Genomic DNA, 18,535 nt, shown 5'->3' on the forward strand with positions numbered 1-18,535 from the left:
GCCTAATAAGTCTTTCTTTATTATGTAGACCCACTTACACCCAATGGCTTTCGCCCCTTCAGGCAACTTGACTAGACCCCAAACACCATTATGTGCCATGGATTCCATCTCATCATTCATAGCTGTAGACACCAGACGATACATCGAAGCACAAATATCATATTTGCTTCGTGGGTTATTTCATTTCTAATAGAGGCAAGCCTCTATTATTAATTACCCTAGATAGTATCTTGGGAATCTCCGATTAAGAGCAAAAGTACAAGTAAAAGCAAGAAGATTTGTGAATTATAAATCCTGTTATTTTATTATATAAACATATTTATTACATCACTTTTTTATATATATATATATATATTATATCATTGCCGCTGCCTGTACCTTGCCACTGCGTTGGCTGCCTGATTGCCATCTTAAAATAACAATTTTTTTCTTTTGTTGTCGTCTCGAAATAAGTCACCACTGCCTACGCCTTATCATCGCATTGCAATATATATCTCATTGTTGCCTTGAGATAAATTTAGCTACTACCTCAAGATAAGCACCCTTATCGGTGCTTTGAGATTAACAGTGCATATTTCTTTGCTATCCATTTGCTTGCATATCATTTTCAGCTTCTTTTCTTTTTTTTTATTATTTATTTTAATCCACACTTTTCATAGTGGGCTCTATTTATTTATTTATTTATGTATTTTTTTTAGAATGCATGTGAGTATATCACATGCACACTTCTCAACTTTTTTTATTTTTCATTTTCATTATTTTTATTTATTTATTTTATTTTATTTTTTACTTTTGAATTTATATATAATGACAACGGATGCACTACATATTTCATGTGCATTTATTATTATTATTATTATTATTATTATTATTATATATTACAAATGTCTCTTTCGTGGTGTGGGATGCCTTTTTATTATTATTATCATTTATTATTTTTTTTTTAAACATGCAAGTATGCATGCTGCTTCTCTTTTTTTTAGTTTTATATATTTTATTTTTCTTTCCATGCATGTATGCATGCTTTTCATTTTTTTTTTTAATTTCTTTTTATATCAAAAGTCATACAGACATCAACCAAGTTAAGGACATTGAAAAGAACAAAGTGAAATGTCCATGTCTGATGCTTCAAATGCCACATTTCCTACAGGGTTTACACCAGCTGTTCTTCCATGATGGTATCTCATGCAAGGGTGTTTTATCGAATGGAACAAAGTAGTGTCCCCATGGCATACTACATATGCTGGTTAATTATGCTGGAGATCATGGTCATTATCCCTGCCAAGTTCCAGTCTATCACCATCATCATCCTTCTCCTTCTCCACCACGCCTCCAGTGATGCAGCCACAAATTACTGGGTTTTTGGACTACTTAAACAATGATAACACGGTTGGTTGCCGAGTGATGCGAGATAATATATGTATATCTATATTTACCATTGATCCATGTGCCGAGCTTTCTTGCATACTAAACGTGTTTGGTGGGATTGGCATGGAAAGGAGATTCCTTGGTTGTTCTTTTGATTGTCTTGGAGTCATGAGAATCCTTGAAATTAATTATGGGGAACATGATTGTTTTGAATTTTGCATTACTCACTGGCATATTTTTCGTTAAACACAAAAGCCATACCATATTCTCCAAACATTGGGCAGCTGTTGTTTTACCTCATTATCATGTCGAAGATTTTGTGAGTTGCCTGCAAACTTTCCTCTTCCAAGAGCATGAAGAGCAATTTGTTATATTTATTATGCTGTGATATATTGCCAAATGAGACTATTTCCTTAATTAGCCTAAATGCAAGATTGATAGCATGACTTTGACAGAGGCAGTCAAGTATTGAAGATTTGCTAGGTAAAAAAAAAAAAAACTTTCTCCTTCGACTTCTCAAACTCATTTTTATCCAGCTCTTCTGATTCTTCATTCATTCTAAGAGCATCATTTTCTTTACCTCTGAGTTCCCTTGAACCAGACTCTGTTTCCTTTACTGATGGACATGATTCATACTTCTCAGTGGAGGTATCAGGATTATTACCTCCATCCTCATCCTATAACTTTTCAGGAACAATCTCATTATTCTCCCCAGTCTCTCCCATTCTAGACTCCAAGTTGATATCTTCATCACCTTCAGCCTCCTCAGCAAGCTTCTCTGCAACAAGCTTCTTGTTCACGGACAATATGGGACCAAGTGGATCATTGTAGATGTGCTTCTTCATAATCCTTCTGAAAACCGTCCTGAAAGCTCTACAATCCTCAGTGAACTTTGATAATCCCTTGCTGAGCTCTATCCCCTTCATCATCACTTCCAAAACTCATCTTCATGTTCAGGATCATCCGAATTATTTATTTTATTCATGCATGCTGCTTAATTATATATATATATATGTATATTTTATTTCATTATTTCAAATCTTTGACATTCACTCTATATGGTATTAAACTATTGAACTCAAAGCCTCCTTGCTATTCACTGACAAGGTTCATCTCCAGTGTGTTTGACAGCACCAAATGATTCACGGTGGAGCACATGACTCATCCATCATCTCCGATTTCTCAACCCTGAACATATTTGTTTATTTCCCATACAGCTCTTCATATGAACCAAGGGCAGAAAGACCAAGGGTGCCACCTGTTGAAATTGATTGAAGATCAAGTAAATTTCAGAAGTCAATTGCAGAGAAGAAGCAGTGAAGCTGCAGCTCAGTTTGTCCTGGTGTCATTTGATAAGAAGTAGAGGGTATGTCAGTCTTTTCCTATGTTTGAAAGTCTGTTAAGTCAGTTGAAGAATCAGTGGGAATGTGATGGATGGTCAGGATTTGAAGATCAAGAGAATACATAGTTTGAGGCAGGAAAAATCAATCTCAACGGGGTTAGCCAAAGATCGTGTGGTCAAGATTTCATCCATCATGACAAGGGGTTTAAGTTCGAGGCATTTGAAGAGATGTGGATTGTGTTTGTTCTGGATGGCTGAGATTTGATGATCAAGGGCTTTGTATTAAGTTCGAGGCATGGAAATGACTCAAGCGGTGCAGCTGAGGAGCATTTGACGCGTGTGGTGTGACGAAGCATGTTCAATTCAATTCGGTCACTAAACTTTCACAGTGATATATTATGAGTTCTTATGTAAGAATGTTTTGTTTTTTCTTGGAGTATTGGTTGATGTATGAATTTTCCTGCTTCTTTGAGTGTGTTTTGATCCAAAGTTTCTATAAGAAAGTTGTTGTACTTGATCTTAGCTTCGTATGTATTGAGTTTGAGAAGAATCAGAGTTATATACAATCTGGTATCATTGTTTTTGTAACATTGATTTCTGTTTCACTGTGTTTACTGGTTTCTTGAGCTTTTGTGAATTTTCAAGATCAAGTGTGTGAGAATTACAAGTTGTTTTCTATAAGAAACTTGTTCTACTTGATCTAAAGTCTCTATATAGTGATTATCAGTGGTATCAGAGCTGTATGGTGAAAGATCTGGGTTTCTGGTGGTGGTTGTTGTTTTATGTCTGTGTGTAGGTGTTGGAGAAGTTGAGATTGTTGTTTGCTGGTGTTTTTTCGTGCTGCTGGTTGTTCTTATATTTTTGTTGAACTGTGTAGTTGTGTGAGGTGGTTTAAGAAGGCTTGATGAGTAAGGAGGAAGTAAAAACCACTCAGTCAATGGCTTTAAGCTCATCATCTGCTCCAACACCTGATATATCTTACACACTTTTGCCTATTTTCAGAGGAGATGGGTATGAGAGTTGGAGCTATAGAATGAAGACCTTTTTTAGATCCCAAAGGCTTTGGAAAGTGATTGAGGAAGGCATTAGTGCAGAAAAACCAACTGAGAAAGAAAGTGAAGATGATGCAAAGGCTCTTTTTTCGTTACAGCAAGCTGTGGATGAGACTATATTGCATAGAATTGTGAGGTTTGACTCTGCAAAGGAGGCCTGGGATCATATAAAGAATGAGAATCAGGGGACATCAAGAATGGTGTCAGTTAGGAAGCAAACTTTGAGACAAAGGTTTGATCTTTTACAGATGAAAGAAGATGAAACAGTTTAGCATTATATTACAAGAGTTTTAGCTATGGTAAATCAGATCAGAGGTATGGGAAGTGATTTAAAGGATTCTGAAGTAGTTTTGAAGGTGATGAGAAGCCTGTCATCAAGATTTGTACATGTAGTGACTTCAATTGAAAAGGCAAGGGATATGTCAAAGGTGACTCTTGATGAATTGAGTGGCTCTCTTCAAGCTCATGAGGCCAGATTTAATCAATTTACTGAAAGGCCAGATTTAATCAATTTACTGAAAGGCCAGAGAGACATGAAGCTTTTATGATGCAGGGAGGTTCCAGGAGTGGTGGAACTAATTGGAGAGGAAGAGGTAGGTTTGGAAGGACTAGAGATAGAGGAAGAGCTGGTGAGAGTTCAAGATATGGTGATCAAAGAGCAAGTATGCAAGCACAACATAATTCAGGAGAATTCAGTAGAGGTGGTGCAAGAGCTTTTGGCAGATTTGGAAGAGGTCAAAGGCAGTTTGGAAGGGGATTCAGTAGAGGAGGATTGCAGAATATTCAATGCTTTAAATGTAAGAAATTTGGGCATTATCAGTCTCATTGCTGGTCTACACAGAATAGAAATACAAATGAAGCAGGCAGTTCATCTAATGTTGTAAATGAGGGTGAGTATGGGCATTTGTTCATGGTTCATGATGGGCAAGGTGTGGAGAACTCATCTATATGGTTGTTGGATAGTGGAACATCTAGTCATATGACTGGAAGAAGAGAGTTATTTCATAGTCTTGATGAAACATTGCAACACAAGATCAGACTGGGTGATAATAAAGAATTAAATGTGTGTGGCGGAGGTTCGGGTTGCAATAAAAATGTTTGATGGGCAATTGAGATTGATTGATGGTGTGCAGTATGTACCTTTGTTGGCACATAATCTATTGAGTGTAGGACAGCTAATTGAGGGAGGTTATGATGTTAATTTCAGTAAAGAAGATGGCTGTGTCATTAGAGATGGGAGAACTGGCGTAATCTTATTCAAAAATTCGAAGAATACTAATAATCTGCTTTCCTGTGGAGTTTTTCAAGTCAAGAGCGGATCAATTTAGCCAAAAATGAAGAATTGGCAATGTTGTGGCATAGAAGGTATGGGCACCTGAATTTTTCAGGGGATTGAAGCCGCTTTGCTCGGCAGGGAGATGGTTCTGGGTTTACTCGAAGTTGAAAAAAAGAAAAAAATCATTGTGAAGAATGTATATTTGGAAAGCTAACAAGGTGTCCATTTCAGTCTGGCAAGTCTTGGAGTGCTAGAAGAAGACTTCATCTTGTACATGCTGATGTATGTGGTCCTATGCAGACAGAATCTAATGGTGGAGTTAAATATTTTCTGCTTTTCATTGATGATTTTTCAAGGATGTGCTGGGTGTATATTCTGAAATTCAAGTATGAAGTACTCAGTTGTTTTAAAAAATTTGTCACAATGGTGGAAAGACAATCAGGGAATCAGTTTAGGATTCTCAGAACAGATAGAGGTGGAGAATTTATGTCAAAAGAGTTTTAGGATTTCTATGATCAGAGGGGTATAAAGCATGAATTAACTTCTCCTTATTCTCCTCAGCAGAATGGTGTAGCTGAAAGGAAAAATAGGACTTTGGTGGAGAAGGCAAGAAGTATGCTCAAGACTAGTAACTTACCCAAAAGTTTCTGGGCTGAGGCAATTTTAACAGCAGTGTATCTGTCCAATGTATCACCAACTTTTGCAGTTTGGGGAAGAACACCTTATGAAGCTTGGTTTGAATTAAAGCCCAAAGTTTCTCATTTAAGAGTATTTGGTTGTGTAGCTATGGTACATGTGCCTATACAAAAATTACAGAAGCTGGATGATAGGGCAGTAAAAGGGATTTTCATTGGTTATTGTTTAAATGAAAAAGCTTACAGAATTTATTTGCCAAATTCAGGGAGAGTTTTGATCAGCAGAGATGTGAGGTTTGTGGAGTCAGAATTCTGGCAGTGGACAGCATTGGATGATCAAACATCAAAGATGATAGTTTTACAGAAAAGAAGATTAGATTCAGTTGTAGAAACTCAAGCAACTAGAAATCAACTTGAATCAAGTGCTGGAATTGGTAGAAACAGTGGGAATGGTAATTCTGCAGTTCAGAAAGATCCAGAATCAGATTCTAGTATTGATGAGTCTCCAACTCAGAAAGTTAGAACACTGAAAGATTTGTATGAGAGCTGTTCATTTGCATTAAATGTAACTGATCCAAGCTGTTATGAAGAAGCTGAGAAATCAGATCATTGGAGACAAGCAATGTCAGTTGAAATTGATGCAATTCAGAAAAAATAAAACCTGGAAGCTTTGTGAATTACCAACAGGAAAGAAGGCAATTGGAGTCAAGTGGATATACAAGACCAAATTAAAACCTAATGGTGAGATTGACAAGTATAAAGGCAGGCTAGTTGCTAAAGGCTATGTTCAAAAATTTGGGATTGATTATGAAGAGGTCTTTGCTCCTGTGGCAAGAATGGAGACAGTGAGGATGGTTTAGCACTTGGAGCACAAAGAGGCTGGCCAATTTTTCAATTGGATGTTAAATCAGCCTTTCTGAATGGAACACTTGAAGAAGAAGTGTATGTTTCACAACCCAAGGGATTTGAAGTGCAGGGAAAAGAAGATCAAGTGTATAAATTATTTAAAGCTTTGTATGGTTTAAAACAAGCCCCAAGAGCCTGGTATGCAAGGTTAGATGGATGGTTTGAGTCACAGAATTTCAGTAGAAGTGAGACAGAACATACCTTGTATAGGAAGATAAAGAATGAAGGAGAGATGTTGTTGATGTGTGTGTATGTTGATGATTTAATTTTCTTAGGATCATCAATGGAGATGGTGGAGGAATTCAAGGCAACAATGAAACAGGAGTTTGAGATGTCAGATTTAGGTCTAATTAAATATTTTCTGGGGTTAGAAATATATCAAAGCAGTCAAGGTATACATGTTTCACAGAAGAGGTATGCAAAAGAGATGTTGAAGCAGTTCAATATGCAGGGATGTAAAGGCGATAGAATGTGCCAATGAGTCAGTGTACAAAATTGCAACTCACTCAAGAAGCGAGAGCTACGATGCAACTAACTATAGAAGATTAGTTGGCAAATTGCTATACTTGACTCATACTAGACCTGATTTGGTGTTTGCTGTAAACCAATTATCTAGATACATGCAAAATCCTACAAGAATTCATCTGGGAGCTGCTAAGCAAGTGCTGAGGTATTTTGCTGGTTCTTTAAATTTTGGAATTCAGTATAATTGTGAAGTTGAGTGTGTGCTTGAAGGTTACTGTGATAGTGATTGGTGTGGTGATAAGGAGGACAGGAAAAGCACATCGAGGTTATGTCTTTAATCTAGGCTCGAGTCGTTTGTTTTCGGGCTTCAAAGAAGCGGGAAATTATGGCCTTATCATCTACTAAAAGTCGAATACATATCATTAAGTTCACTTCATCGTCGGGAGTTTATGGATGGAGAAAAATTTATATGATTGTGGGTTAATTTGTGAAGCGAAAGAACTCGATTTGGTGTGACAATAAGTCTTGCATTGCTATTGCAAAGAATCCAGCTCTTCATGGAAGAACAAAGCACATGGATGTTAAATATCATCATGTTTGAGAACTTATAGCAACGAAGAAAATTCAGTTGAATTATTGCTCAACTGATATACAAGTCGCAAATATATTTACCAAATGTCTCAGTGTCCAAAAGCACAAACAGTTCAGAGGTGAGATGGGTGTTTGTCATCTTCAATCAAGGGGATATTTTGTTGAAATTGATTGAAGATCAAGTAAATTTCAGAAGTCAATTGCAGAGAAGAAGCTGTGAAGCTGCAGCTCAGTTTGTCCTGGTGTCATTTGATAAGAAGTAGAGGGTATGCCAGTCTTTTCCTATGTTTGAAAGTCTCGTTAAGTCGGGTTGAAGAATCGGGTGGGAATGTGATGGATGGTCAGGATTTGAAGATCAAGAGAATACATAGTTTGAGGCAGGAAAAATCAATCTCAACGGGGTTAGCCAAAGATCGTGTGGTCAAGATTTCATCCATCATGACAAGGGGTTTAAGTTCGAGGCATTTGAAGAGATGTGGATTGTGTTTGTTCTGGATGGCTGAGATTTGATGATCAAGGGCTTTGTATTAAGTTCGAGGCATGGAAATGACTCAAGCGGTGCAGCTGAGGAGCATTTGACGCGTGTGGTGTGACGAAGCAGGTTCAGTTCAATTCGGTCACTAAACTTTCACAGTGATATATTATGAGTTCTTATGTAAGAATGTTTTGTTTTTTCTTGGAGTATTGGTTGATGTATGAATTTTCCTGCTTCTTTGAGTGTGTTTTGATCCAAAGTTTCTATAAGAAAGTTGTTGTACTTGATCTTAACTTCGTATGTATTGAGTTTGAGAAGAATCAGAGTTATATACAATCTGGTATCATTGTTTTTGTAACATTGATTTCTGTTTCACTGTTTTACTGGTTTCTTGAGCTTTTGTGAATTTTCAAGATCAAGTGTGTGAGAATTACAAGTTGTTTTCTATAAGAAACTTGTTCTACTTGATCTAAACTCTCTATATAGTGATTATCACCACCGACATCCTCTGATTCCATAAACACTTTGCAGCGGCCGATGCCCATGAAGATCTAAAATAGCTTGTTGCATAATGCCGAACCTACCTGCGCCGTCTGCGCACCTAAAAAGCTCTAAACTCAGAGTGCTTCATTTTTCTTCATTAAGAACACATATTGCATCCCTCCATCATGCTAAAATTTTGATTTCTTTTCCTCAAGATTGGCCTCCAAATATGAGATGCAAGCAAGTAAACGACGAGCAGTGGGACTCACAAGACCAAAACCACCATTTCCATCTCGTTGTTCAATGCCTTCTGGGTGATTCCTATCATCAAGGGAGTTCCCATCAAGGAGGAAACCAAGAGAATCCTTATAAGAAACCAAGAGCACATGATTATTCATCACATAGAGTACGCCACTATTTGGCATTGTCTTCTTTGAATTCTCATTTTGGCCATCATTGCCAAATTCATTAAAGGTCCCTTTAGTTGTATCCCCGAGCCTAGTCAATATCTCCTCGGCCTCAGTGAGAAGGAGCTCCCCGTGCTCAACAGGGAGCATACTGCGGAGTTCCAACATCATACCAGAGAGTGCCTCATACATGCCAAGGATGCAAAAGATCTTCTCTGACGAGCACCGACAAATAGCGATGGCGTCACCGAAGTTAAGAAGCTGCATGGTGCATCCCTTGACAGCCTCGATGAAGCGCTTATCACAAAGAGTAGGAGACTCGGTGAAGATCACTGAGAGATCACCGCAACAACAGCGATCATGGCAGCTTCAATGGCGAACAACAGCAGTAATAACAACAACACCAACACCAGCAGAGACAGTGACACCAGCAGCGGTGACGGTGATGATAGCGGCAGCAGTAAACATCGACATGCAGCAGTGATGACAACAACAATGGTGAGCATTGGCGACAGGCAACGCTGCGACAACAACATCTGGCATGATTGGCGGCATTATCTCAGCCACTCAACCATGACGGCGATTTTTTTTTAATGTATATGGATTCATGTAGATATATGGGGAAGAAAGAAAAAAACTTTGCCGGTTCTTCTTCACCAATCCTCTCTCTCTCTTCTGAATTTTTTTTACTCTCTAAAAAACTCTCTTTTTTTTCAATTCCCTCCTCTTTATCTTCACCAGTCACCTCTTTTTAAAAGATTTTTTTTATCCTTATCCTCAATCCCAACCCCCTCCCATAGAATCCTAACCCATAACCTCTTCGCGGAACAAGTCAAGAGAAAGAGGATAAAATTAAATTTAAAATTTAAAATTTGAATTTTTTTTTGAATTTAATTAATAAAATTTCAAGAGAGGATAAAATAAAAATTTTAAATTTTAATTAAATTTTCAAAATTTTATTAAATTAATAAAATTCAATCTACCTCGGGATATGTGTTTGGGAACCCTAGGATTTTCATTTTCTCGGGTTGTCTCGAGATCTGTTCTCAAGCTATATGAAATTTAGCCTCACTTCGGGATGCGTATTTGGGCTATCCTAAGATTTGAGATTGCCTCGAGATATGTGTTCTCAAGGGCAATCTTGTAATTTACACTTTGCCTCGAGATATGTTCTCAAAGGGCATTTTTTTTGTAGTTTGCATTTTGCCTCGAAATATGTTCTCAAGGGCAGTTTTATAATTTGTATGTTTTTTTTTTTTGTCTCAGGATTTTTATTTTAATCCAAGACAACCAAATAATTTATTTAAAGAGAACACCCAAAATTAATTATGATTAGTACATTTAAATTTTAATCCTAACCATGATTTAAATTTTAATTAAATTAGGATTTGGATTCTATTAGGACATATGTCATTATTATTACTATTATATATAAACAATATCATCATACCACAACTTAGAATTACTACAACTAATAGCTTGTGAAAACGTTTTAGGGTCATCAGTGGCTCTAAAATCATAGTCAGATTCTTGTAAATACATAACATAATCACTAGATATTACCGATTTCTTAATTATGATTGATCTTCTTAATGCCACATCATTATCTTCTTGATGAAGTTGTTCCTCAACAACTTCAGATTGATTTTGTGGGATTTAATCAACTGGATCAACAGGATGTGGTTCCTCAATGATTGTCATTTTAATGTCTTCCAAATCTTGATGGTTATCATGTGAAACAATCAATCTTTGATTAGTGTCCAGAGTTTCTTCAAGATCTTTTTCAAGACTAAAGTCTAGAGGTTGATCACTCCCACTAATCAAGTCATTCTCAAGAAATTTGGCATTTCTTGATTCCATAATTCTAGTGCTATATGATGGACAATAAAATCTATAACCCTTGGACATTTTGACATAACCAATAAAATAACCGCTAATAGTCATTTGGTCCAACTTTCTCTCATGTGGATTAAACATTCTTATTTCAGCTGGACAACCCCAAATAAGCATATGTTGCAAACTCAATTTCCAACCTTTAAGCAATTCAAATGGAGTTTTAGAAATTGTCTTGGTCGGAACACGGTTTAATATAAACGCTGCTGTTTTAAGAGCCTCAGTCCACATAGATCGAGGAAGTTTGGAGTTGCTAAGCATACTCCTTACCATATCTATTAAAGTGTGGTTTCTTCTTTCAGCTACACCATTTTGATCTGGTGAGCCAGGCATAATGTATTGGGCCACAATAACATGCTCTTTTAGAAACTTCGCAAATGGATCTGGTGCTTGTCCATCCTCTGTGTACTTACCATAATATTCTCCATATCTATCTGATCTCAGGATCTTTATTTTCTTACCACATTGATTCTCTACTTCAGCTTTAAAGACCTTGAAAGCATCAAATGCTTCACTCTTATTATCAAGCAAGTAGAGATACATAAAGCGTGAATAATCATCAATAAAAGAGATGAAGTATTTCTGACCATGCGAGTCCATCTCTAGGCTACAAATGTCTGTATGTATGATCTCTAATAAGCATGAACTCTTCTAAGCACCTTTCTCAGATTCGTTGGTTTGCTTTCCCTTTATGCAATCCACACAAGTTTGAAAGTCTATAAAATCAAGAGAGTCAAGGATTCTATCATTCACCAACTTCTCAATTCTCTTTATGGAGATATGTCCCAATCTCCGGTGCCATAACATAGAAGATTTATCATTCAAAGCAACACATTATAAGAAACATTATAAGAAACATTACTTTGCAAATAAATTTGGAAAAAATCATCACACGATGCACCATTCCCAACAAGAGAAGAATTATAAAACGAACGAAAATATGTTTCATAAAACTTAAAGGAATATCCTAATGGTACAAGTTGTGAAACTGAAATTAAATTTCTAGAAAAACTAGGAATATAAAAGGTATTTTCCAAATCTAGAACAAAGCCTGAATCTAAAACTAATCCGCATGTCCCGATTGTTTCTACATGTGAACGAATCATATTCCCTAAATAAATAAACTGTTCACTCTTCGTCGGTATCCTTCAGCTTAAAAAGCCCTGCAAGGTATTAGAAATATGGATTGTAGTACCAGAATCAATCCACCATGTGTTATGACAAACATTGACCATATTAGATTCATAACAAATGAAAAAAATTTTAGTACCTTTCTTCTTAAGATGAATCTTGAGTTTCGGACAATCCTTCTTCATGTGTCCTTTATTCTTATAAAAGAAGCACTTGGACACCTTCTCTATCTGAACAGGTAATTTGCCTTTATCTTTTTTCAGGTTGGTTCGTCCTCTCTTCTTACCCTGAGTAGCCATATGTGCACTTTCACTCTTTTCTAATAATAACATTTCCTCCTCCTGAACACACATGAATAAAAACTCTTTAATAGACCATTTATCTTTATGTGTGTTATATGAGATTTTGAAAGTGTTATACTGATGTGGAAGAGAGTGCAAGAAAAAGTACGTACACAAGGTAAGAATGTGAAAAATCAATTTGCTCTAAAGCTTTAAGTTGAGCCGCTAAGTCTCTTATCCTCATGATGTGCTCTTGCACACATTTAACACTTGTGAGCTTCATGGATAATAATTTGGTAATGAGAGTGCTGGCAAGAGGCTTATCTGAAGATTCAAATTGGTTATCGATTGCCTTCAGCAAATCTATCACATGTGCACAATCTGGGATTGAACCACAAATACTAGCAGATATATGTGTCTTAATGTACATCATGCTCAAGCGTTTAGATCGCTCCCACCGTTCATACAAGGCAATTGCACCCGGAGTGCTATTGTCTGTCGGCACAGGTGGTTTATCCTTCCTTATAGCATAGTCAAAATCCATGCATCCTAACTGGAGAAGAATCAACTCCTTTCAAGTTTTATAATTATCACCCCTTAACATAGGAACATGATATTTTTCATCAAAAGCATCTAATTGCATAACTACAATAAACAAAATAACATACGTATCATTCTTAATATTTAAGGCAATAAAACAAGTTGGTATGCTTGCCAATGCAATCCATACCAAAAAGAAAAACATGAATCAATTCATTATCACAATCTGCCTGTGGGCAAAGATATATATACAAAATAGATTCATAACCATTGATAAAACTAATGGATAATTAAAATTTCTTAATACTTGTGGGGTACTTAAGAAATAAAAATTAACCACTATTTTATTCTGATTAATTATTTAAATATAACAAAATCCTTGTGGGGAAAAATCATTATATCAAACATAATTAATCACAGCTTGCCACCTGATAAAACTAATAAATAATTAAAATTACTTGATACCTATGGGCGACTTAAGTAATAAAAATTATTCATTATTTTATTTTAATTAATTACGAGAAGTATAACAAAATCCCTGTGGGGTAAAATCATTATTCTAATTATAATTAATTAAAATTCATGTCATTTAAACTAGATGTGATCCATCACACTCATAATATGTAATTTATATTATTAAAAATAAATTATGAATATTGTGGCCACTCCATAATTAACAAAATTCATTCAATCACATGACATAGCAACCATATACATGAACAAATTCAATGTAAATAATCAATTATACAAATTATAATTAATCGATTTAATGCATGAAAAATTCATACAAACAAACCCTGAAATTTAAGTAAATAACTATACAGGGTTCTATATGCAAAAATACACTCAAGTAAAGCAATTTTGCAAAAACACCCATCAACATATTTTATTCAATAGATCATTCAAACTAATGATTAATATAACAAGAATAAAATAAATTAAATAATTAAAAAATTTAAAAATCTAGGATTTTCAAGCCTTTTTCCCAATCAGACAGCCGCTGCCGGCAAGCTCGCCGACGGCCGGTCGGCCCTACGCGTGTGGTCAGGCAGCCACCGTGCGCGCGGCCAAGCCGTCTGCGCTCGCATCCAGGCCGTCCGCACACACTCGGCCAGCCGCTTGCGCGTGAGGCCAGGACATTGAACGATCTGCGCCCATGCTCGGTCAGTGCCTCCGTGGCCTATGCCAGCGCGCGGCCAGGCGAGGCCCTGCGCACGCGCATCACAAGCGTGACCCAGTCTAGCCTTCGCGTGTGAGTCTCATCCATGGCCCATTTACGGTCTGACAAGGGTGTTTGCACATCTTGTCTATGATGGATTCAGTTTTGGGCTTAATACCCAATTCTTTCAAACCCTAAATTAGCATAATTTATTTCAATATAAAACATGCGTAAACATCAAGGGATTTAGTTGACACAAACCCTAATTCATGCATGTTTATTATAATCTATATGAAATAATGCACTAAATTCAAACGATATGTAATTTCTAAAAAACACATACATGTCAGAATTTAATCATGCTAGGTAGAGGTATAAAACTTGGCTCGGATGCAAACTGTTAGATTTTATCAAACTTAATTATGACATCTATGTCATATGTTGTATGTGGAAGCATGATCACTTACCTCCAGCCATAGCAAATTGTTGAAGACGACGGGAGTCTTGAGTCCACGCTTGAAGTAACCAGGGACTCTTCTAATCTATCTCATCCTCTCCCATCGATGGAGCTAGGTATTTGCAAGAACGATAGACTGGGGACCCCTGGTGCTATCCCATATATAATCCTTACCATCAAAGGATTAACTCTACTTAAAACTTAAGTTGATCATTATCCAAAGTGCCAATTAGGGTTAACTTAGGACTCCTATTAGATAAAGTCATGCACTCCTAAGAGATAAAGTCACGAAGTTAATTCAAAATAGAATTTAAACTAACATATGTTCCTATTGTGTAAGTTGCAAATAAATATTTTAAAATAAATATTATACTTTTATAGGAAAAAAGATTATCACTATAAACATTGTCTGACTAAAAAGTTCATAGTTCAACGAAATTAACTCCGTTGTAAATAAAATAGTGTGAGATTTTCAACTGTGTTGAGTTCATATCATGTTAAACACAATAGTGGTAACATGTCTCCATGTATAAGTTAGAGCTTGCAGCCTGAATTTCGCTTTGTCAGGTGAGTGGATATTGTTTAGAGGATCAATTCCTGACCTATGCAATCACTTGTCGCTTTTGCTATATATTAAAAAAATATATATCATGCCATCATTTCAATATAACTTTCAACAAAACTCATCATCTCTAAAAATTGCAACCACTTGTCGCTTTTGCTATATATTAAAATAATATATATCATGCCATCATTTCAATATAACTTTCAACAAAACTCATCATCTCTAAAAATTCAGAATCATAGAAATAAAAAGTAAAAATAAAAACTATATGAAGTGAGAAATATGTATATCTTTTTTACACATCTTATTATCACATCAATTAAATTGTAATAAAAAAACTTATATCATAATAATAAATAGAATTGATAAAATTTGTATTTTTTAGAACTTGAATGAATATAATTTTAACCATTCAACCTCTTGCATCTGATTATATATTCATATAATTTATTTTATATGCAGTTATAACATATAAATTATTGATACAAGTCTTTCCCTTAAGTTTTCATTGATAACTTCCAAATCCTCCAATTAAATTGTGCAGTAACAATAACTTGGTCTTGATTTTTCATCTTTTCAATTTTTACCTATTGAATACTTGATAAGAAATGAAACCCCTTGGCAATAAATCTAATTACCACAATGTGGTAAGCAATTATAAATAATAAATTACACTAATAATATTAATGTAATACATGATTTGTACATAGGAATTTTTTTAACATAAAAGGTGATTAAAAATTCAAATGTACATTTTTTTAACTATAATCTTGTTTTCAAAGTTAATGAAATAATCCTACAGAGAGCATATTAAATTATATATTTTTCCTATTAATTTATATAGTCAAATATAATTATAATTAGAAATTACGATATTATTTATGATTTTTTTAAAATCGTTTTATGATCTTAGCTTTGTAAGAAACAAACTTTTAATATATATACACACACATACCTTTTGATTTTTGGATGAGGAAATTGTGCAAGTGCCTTGGATTTCTTTGCTATTAGCCAAACCAAAGTAGTACACTCCCTTATGTTTCTATTTGAAAATTTGATAAAGAATTGGTAATGCTATTTGTATGTATGCCTTCTTCTATAAATATATAGATAAAGACAGAGACACACAAATAATTGGATGATGAATTATCCCAATAGTTAAAAAAAAATTAGTTTTAATAACTTTCATATGAAAATTTATTAAAAATTATGTACAAAAACTATTTTCCCCTTTTTTTCATTTTTGAGACTCTTTGCCAAAGAATGTTTTTTTTTTTAAATTCCAAGTAAATATGTTGTTGCCTTTTATAAATTAAATATGTTTTTTATGAAAATATATTGATAATCATGATGGATAAGTTTTTATATAGAACCAATAAATAAATTTAACCACTTTTAAGATTTAAAATCTAGTGGTTTATTTATTATTATTTTTTATGTAAAAATTTAAAGGTTCGACTCTCTTTCTTTCATTGAGAGTATTTAAGATTAGAAATTTAGAGATGAAATATTAAATATAATAATTTTTATAATATTAATAATAACAATACTAATAAACAAATAAATAAGTAAATAGATAAAAGCTGATATATATATATAATATAATGAAATAAATGTAAAGAAGGAAAAAGAAGTTAGCTTTTGAAAAGTGCACCATGGTCAAGATTGTGGAGTGTATGTGTAATATTTATTTTTTCCAAACTTTGACTAACATTGTCCTTGAATATATAATAATAATAATAAGAATAATAATAATATTAATAATAACAACAATAATAATAATGAAATAAATGAAAAAGAAGTGGAAGAAAAGAGCTTTTGAAAAGAGAACCATGGTTTAGATTGTGAAGTGCATGTTTAGCGTTTGCCTAATACTGTCCTTGAATATATATATATATATATATATATATATATATATATATATATATATATATATATATATGTTATAATATAATGAAATGAATGATAAACATAAGGAAAAAGAGTTAGTATTTGAAAATGGCAGCATGGTTAAGAGTGTGAAGTGCACGTGAAAGTTAAATTTTTTTCAACCTTTGCGTAACATTGTCATTTAACACAAAGAAAATAAAGAATTTATTAATGATTTTGAATTCATGTAACATTCAAATTATCACTGTTAAGCATAAATTATTAATTGTCATTTTGTTGAATAAACAATGAGATATAACCTTACGATTGTGAAGTGCATGTTTAGCCTTTGCCTAATATTGACCTTGAATATATATATATATATATATATATATATATATATATATATATATATATATATATATATAGGGGGTAATTTTCTCAGTTGAGTACTAACATTCGCTCTTATTTCAATTTGAGCACCAACATTCAATTTGTATCAAAATGAGCACTAACTTTTAATTTAATTGCATCGACAAGGCTTTTGGGGTTTTCTGATGAAGATTAGTTGATGTGGACGTCAGACTACTTGGGTGGCCACTAATACTCTACGTCATTTGCACCTATGGAAGCTGCCATGTCAACAAGGTGAACAAATGGCCTTTACTATGACCACATATGATGCCATGTCATCTTCTTCCCCCCCTTTCTCCCTTTTCTCCGTCAATCCCTGTTGCCATAGAATCCCATTTTTCTCTTCCGGTCGAGCTTGAGAACGTAGGGAGTTCTTCAAGAAGGTTGCAATTTTAAAGCAAGAGACCAAGAGTGCATGGAGAAAGTTACATTAAGTTTCTTGGCTGGCATATTTGTTGCATACCTTGAACATAACATGCATCACAAAACTTAAGAGAAGCATTTCCAGTGTCCTTGTACATATTTTTGTATATCTTCTTACTCTCATTACTTGATTGTAATCAAAGAAAATTACATAATATGAAAAAGAACATGAACATAAATGACTCTGCAAGTTCTATACACTACTTGAATTATATACAACCTTATAACACTACAGTAATCAGCCATATCTGGTGAATTATACACACAGTAATTAGCTACATCGGCTGAATAATATACACAGAAATGAGCAAACTTTGTTGAATTAACATCCATGATCTATCTCTCTCCCACTTGCACTGGTGACCACGCTTCCTAATATGGAGGTGCAGGACTACTCAAATATTATTTCCGGTATGGAGAACTCTACCGGAAAGCAAGGACTTGAACTCCACTGGAAGAGAAAAATGGGATTCTAGGGCAACATGGATAAGGGAAGAAAGGGGAAAAAGGGGGAAAGAAAATGACACGGCATCATATGTGGTCATAATAAAGACCACTTGTTCACCTTGCTAACATAGCGCCTTCCACGGGTGCAAATGACGTGGATTATTAGTGGGCACCAAAGTAGTTCGGTGTTCACATCAGCTAATCCTCACCGAAAACCCTGAAATCTCGTCAGTGCAATCAAATTGAAAGTCAGTATCTATTTTGATACAAATTGAATGTTGGTGCTCAAATTAAAATAAGAGCAAATGTTAGTACTCAACTTAGAAAATTACCCCAATATAATGAAATGAATGAAA

At 34.7% G+C, this 18,535-nt stretch overlaps 1 protein-coding gene across 1 annotated transcript; it reads right to left on the bottom strand.

Annotated features, from left to right (window-relative positions):
• Window positions 1–8,781: 8,781 nt before the first annotated feature.
• LOC120267273 (exocyst complex component EXO70B2-like) lies at window positions 8,782–9,555 on the bottom strand. The gene is made up of 2 exons (XM_039274949.1): window positions 9,405–9,555; window positions 8,782–9,332 (listed from the first exon to the last, which is right to left on the bottom strand). The coding sequence occupies exons 1-2, from the start codon at window positions 9,553–9,555 to the stop codon at window positions 8,782–8,784; spliced, it is 702 nt and encodes a 233-aa protein (XP_039130883.1).
• Between the last annotated feature and the right edge of the window lie 8,980 nt (window positions 9,556–18,535).

The sequence above is a fragment of the Dioscorea cayenensis genome, chromosome 8 (assembly GCF_009730915.1).
Source record: "Dioscorea cayenensis subsp. rotundata cultivar TDr96_F1 chromosome 8, TDr96_F1_v2_PseudoChromosome.rev07_lg8_w22 25.fasta, whole genome shotgun sequence".
Taxonomy (NCBI): Eukaryota; Viridiplantae; Streptophyta; class Magnoliopsida; order Dioscoreales; family Dioscoreaceae; genus Dioscorea; species Dioscorea cayenensis.

Coding starts and splice junctions, on each gene's coding strand:
- LOC120267273 (XM_039274949.1), bottom strand. CDS start 9,555: ATGCCGCCAATCATGCCAGATGTTGTTGTCGCAGCGTTGCCTGTCGCC. Junction 9,333..9,404: donor CACTGTCTCTGCTGGTGTTG/GTGTTGTTGTTA, acceptor GTGATCTCTCAG/TGATCTTCACCGAGTCTCCT.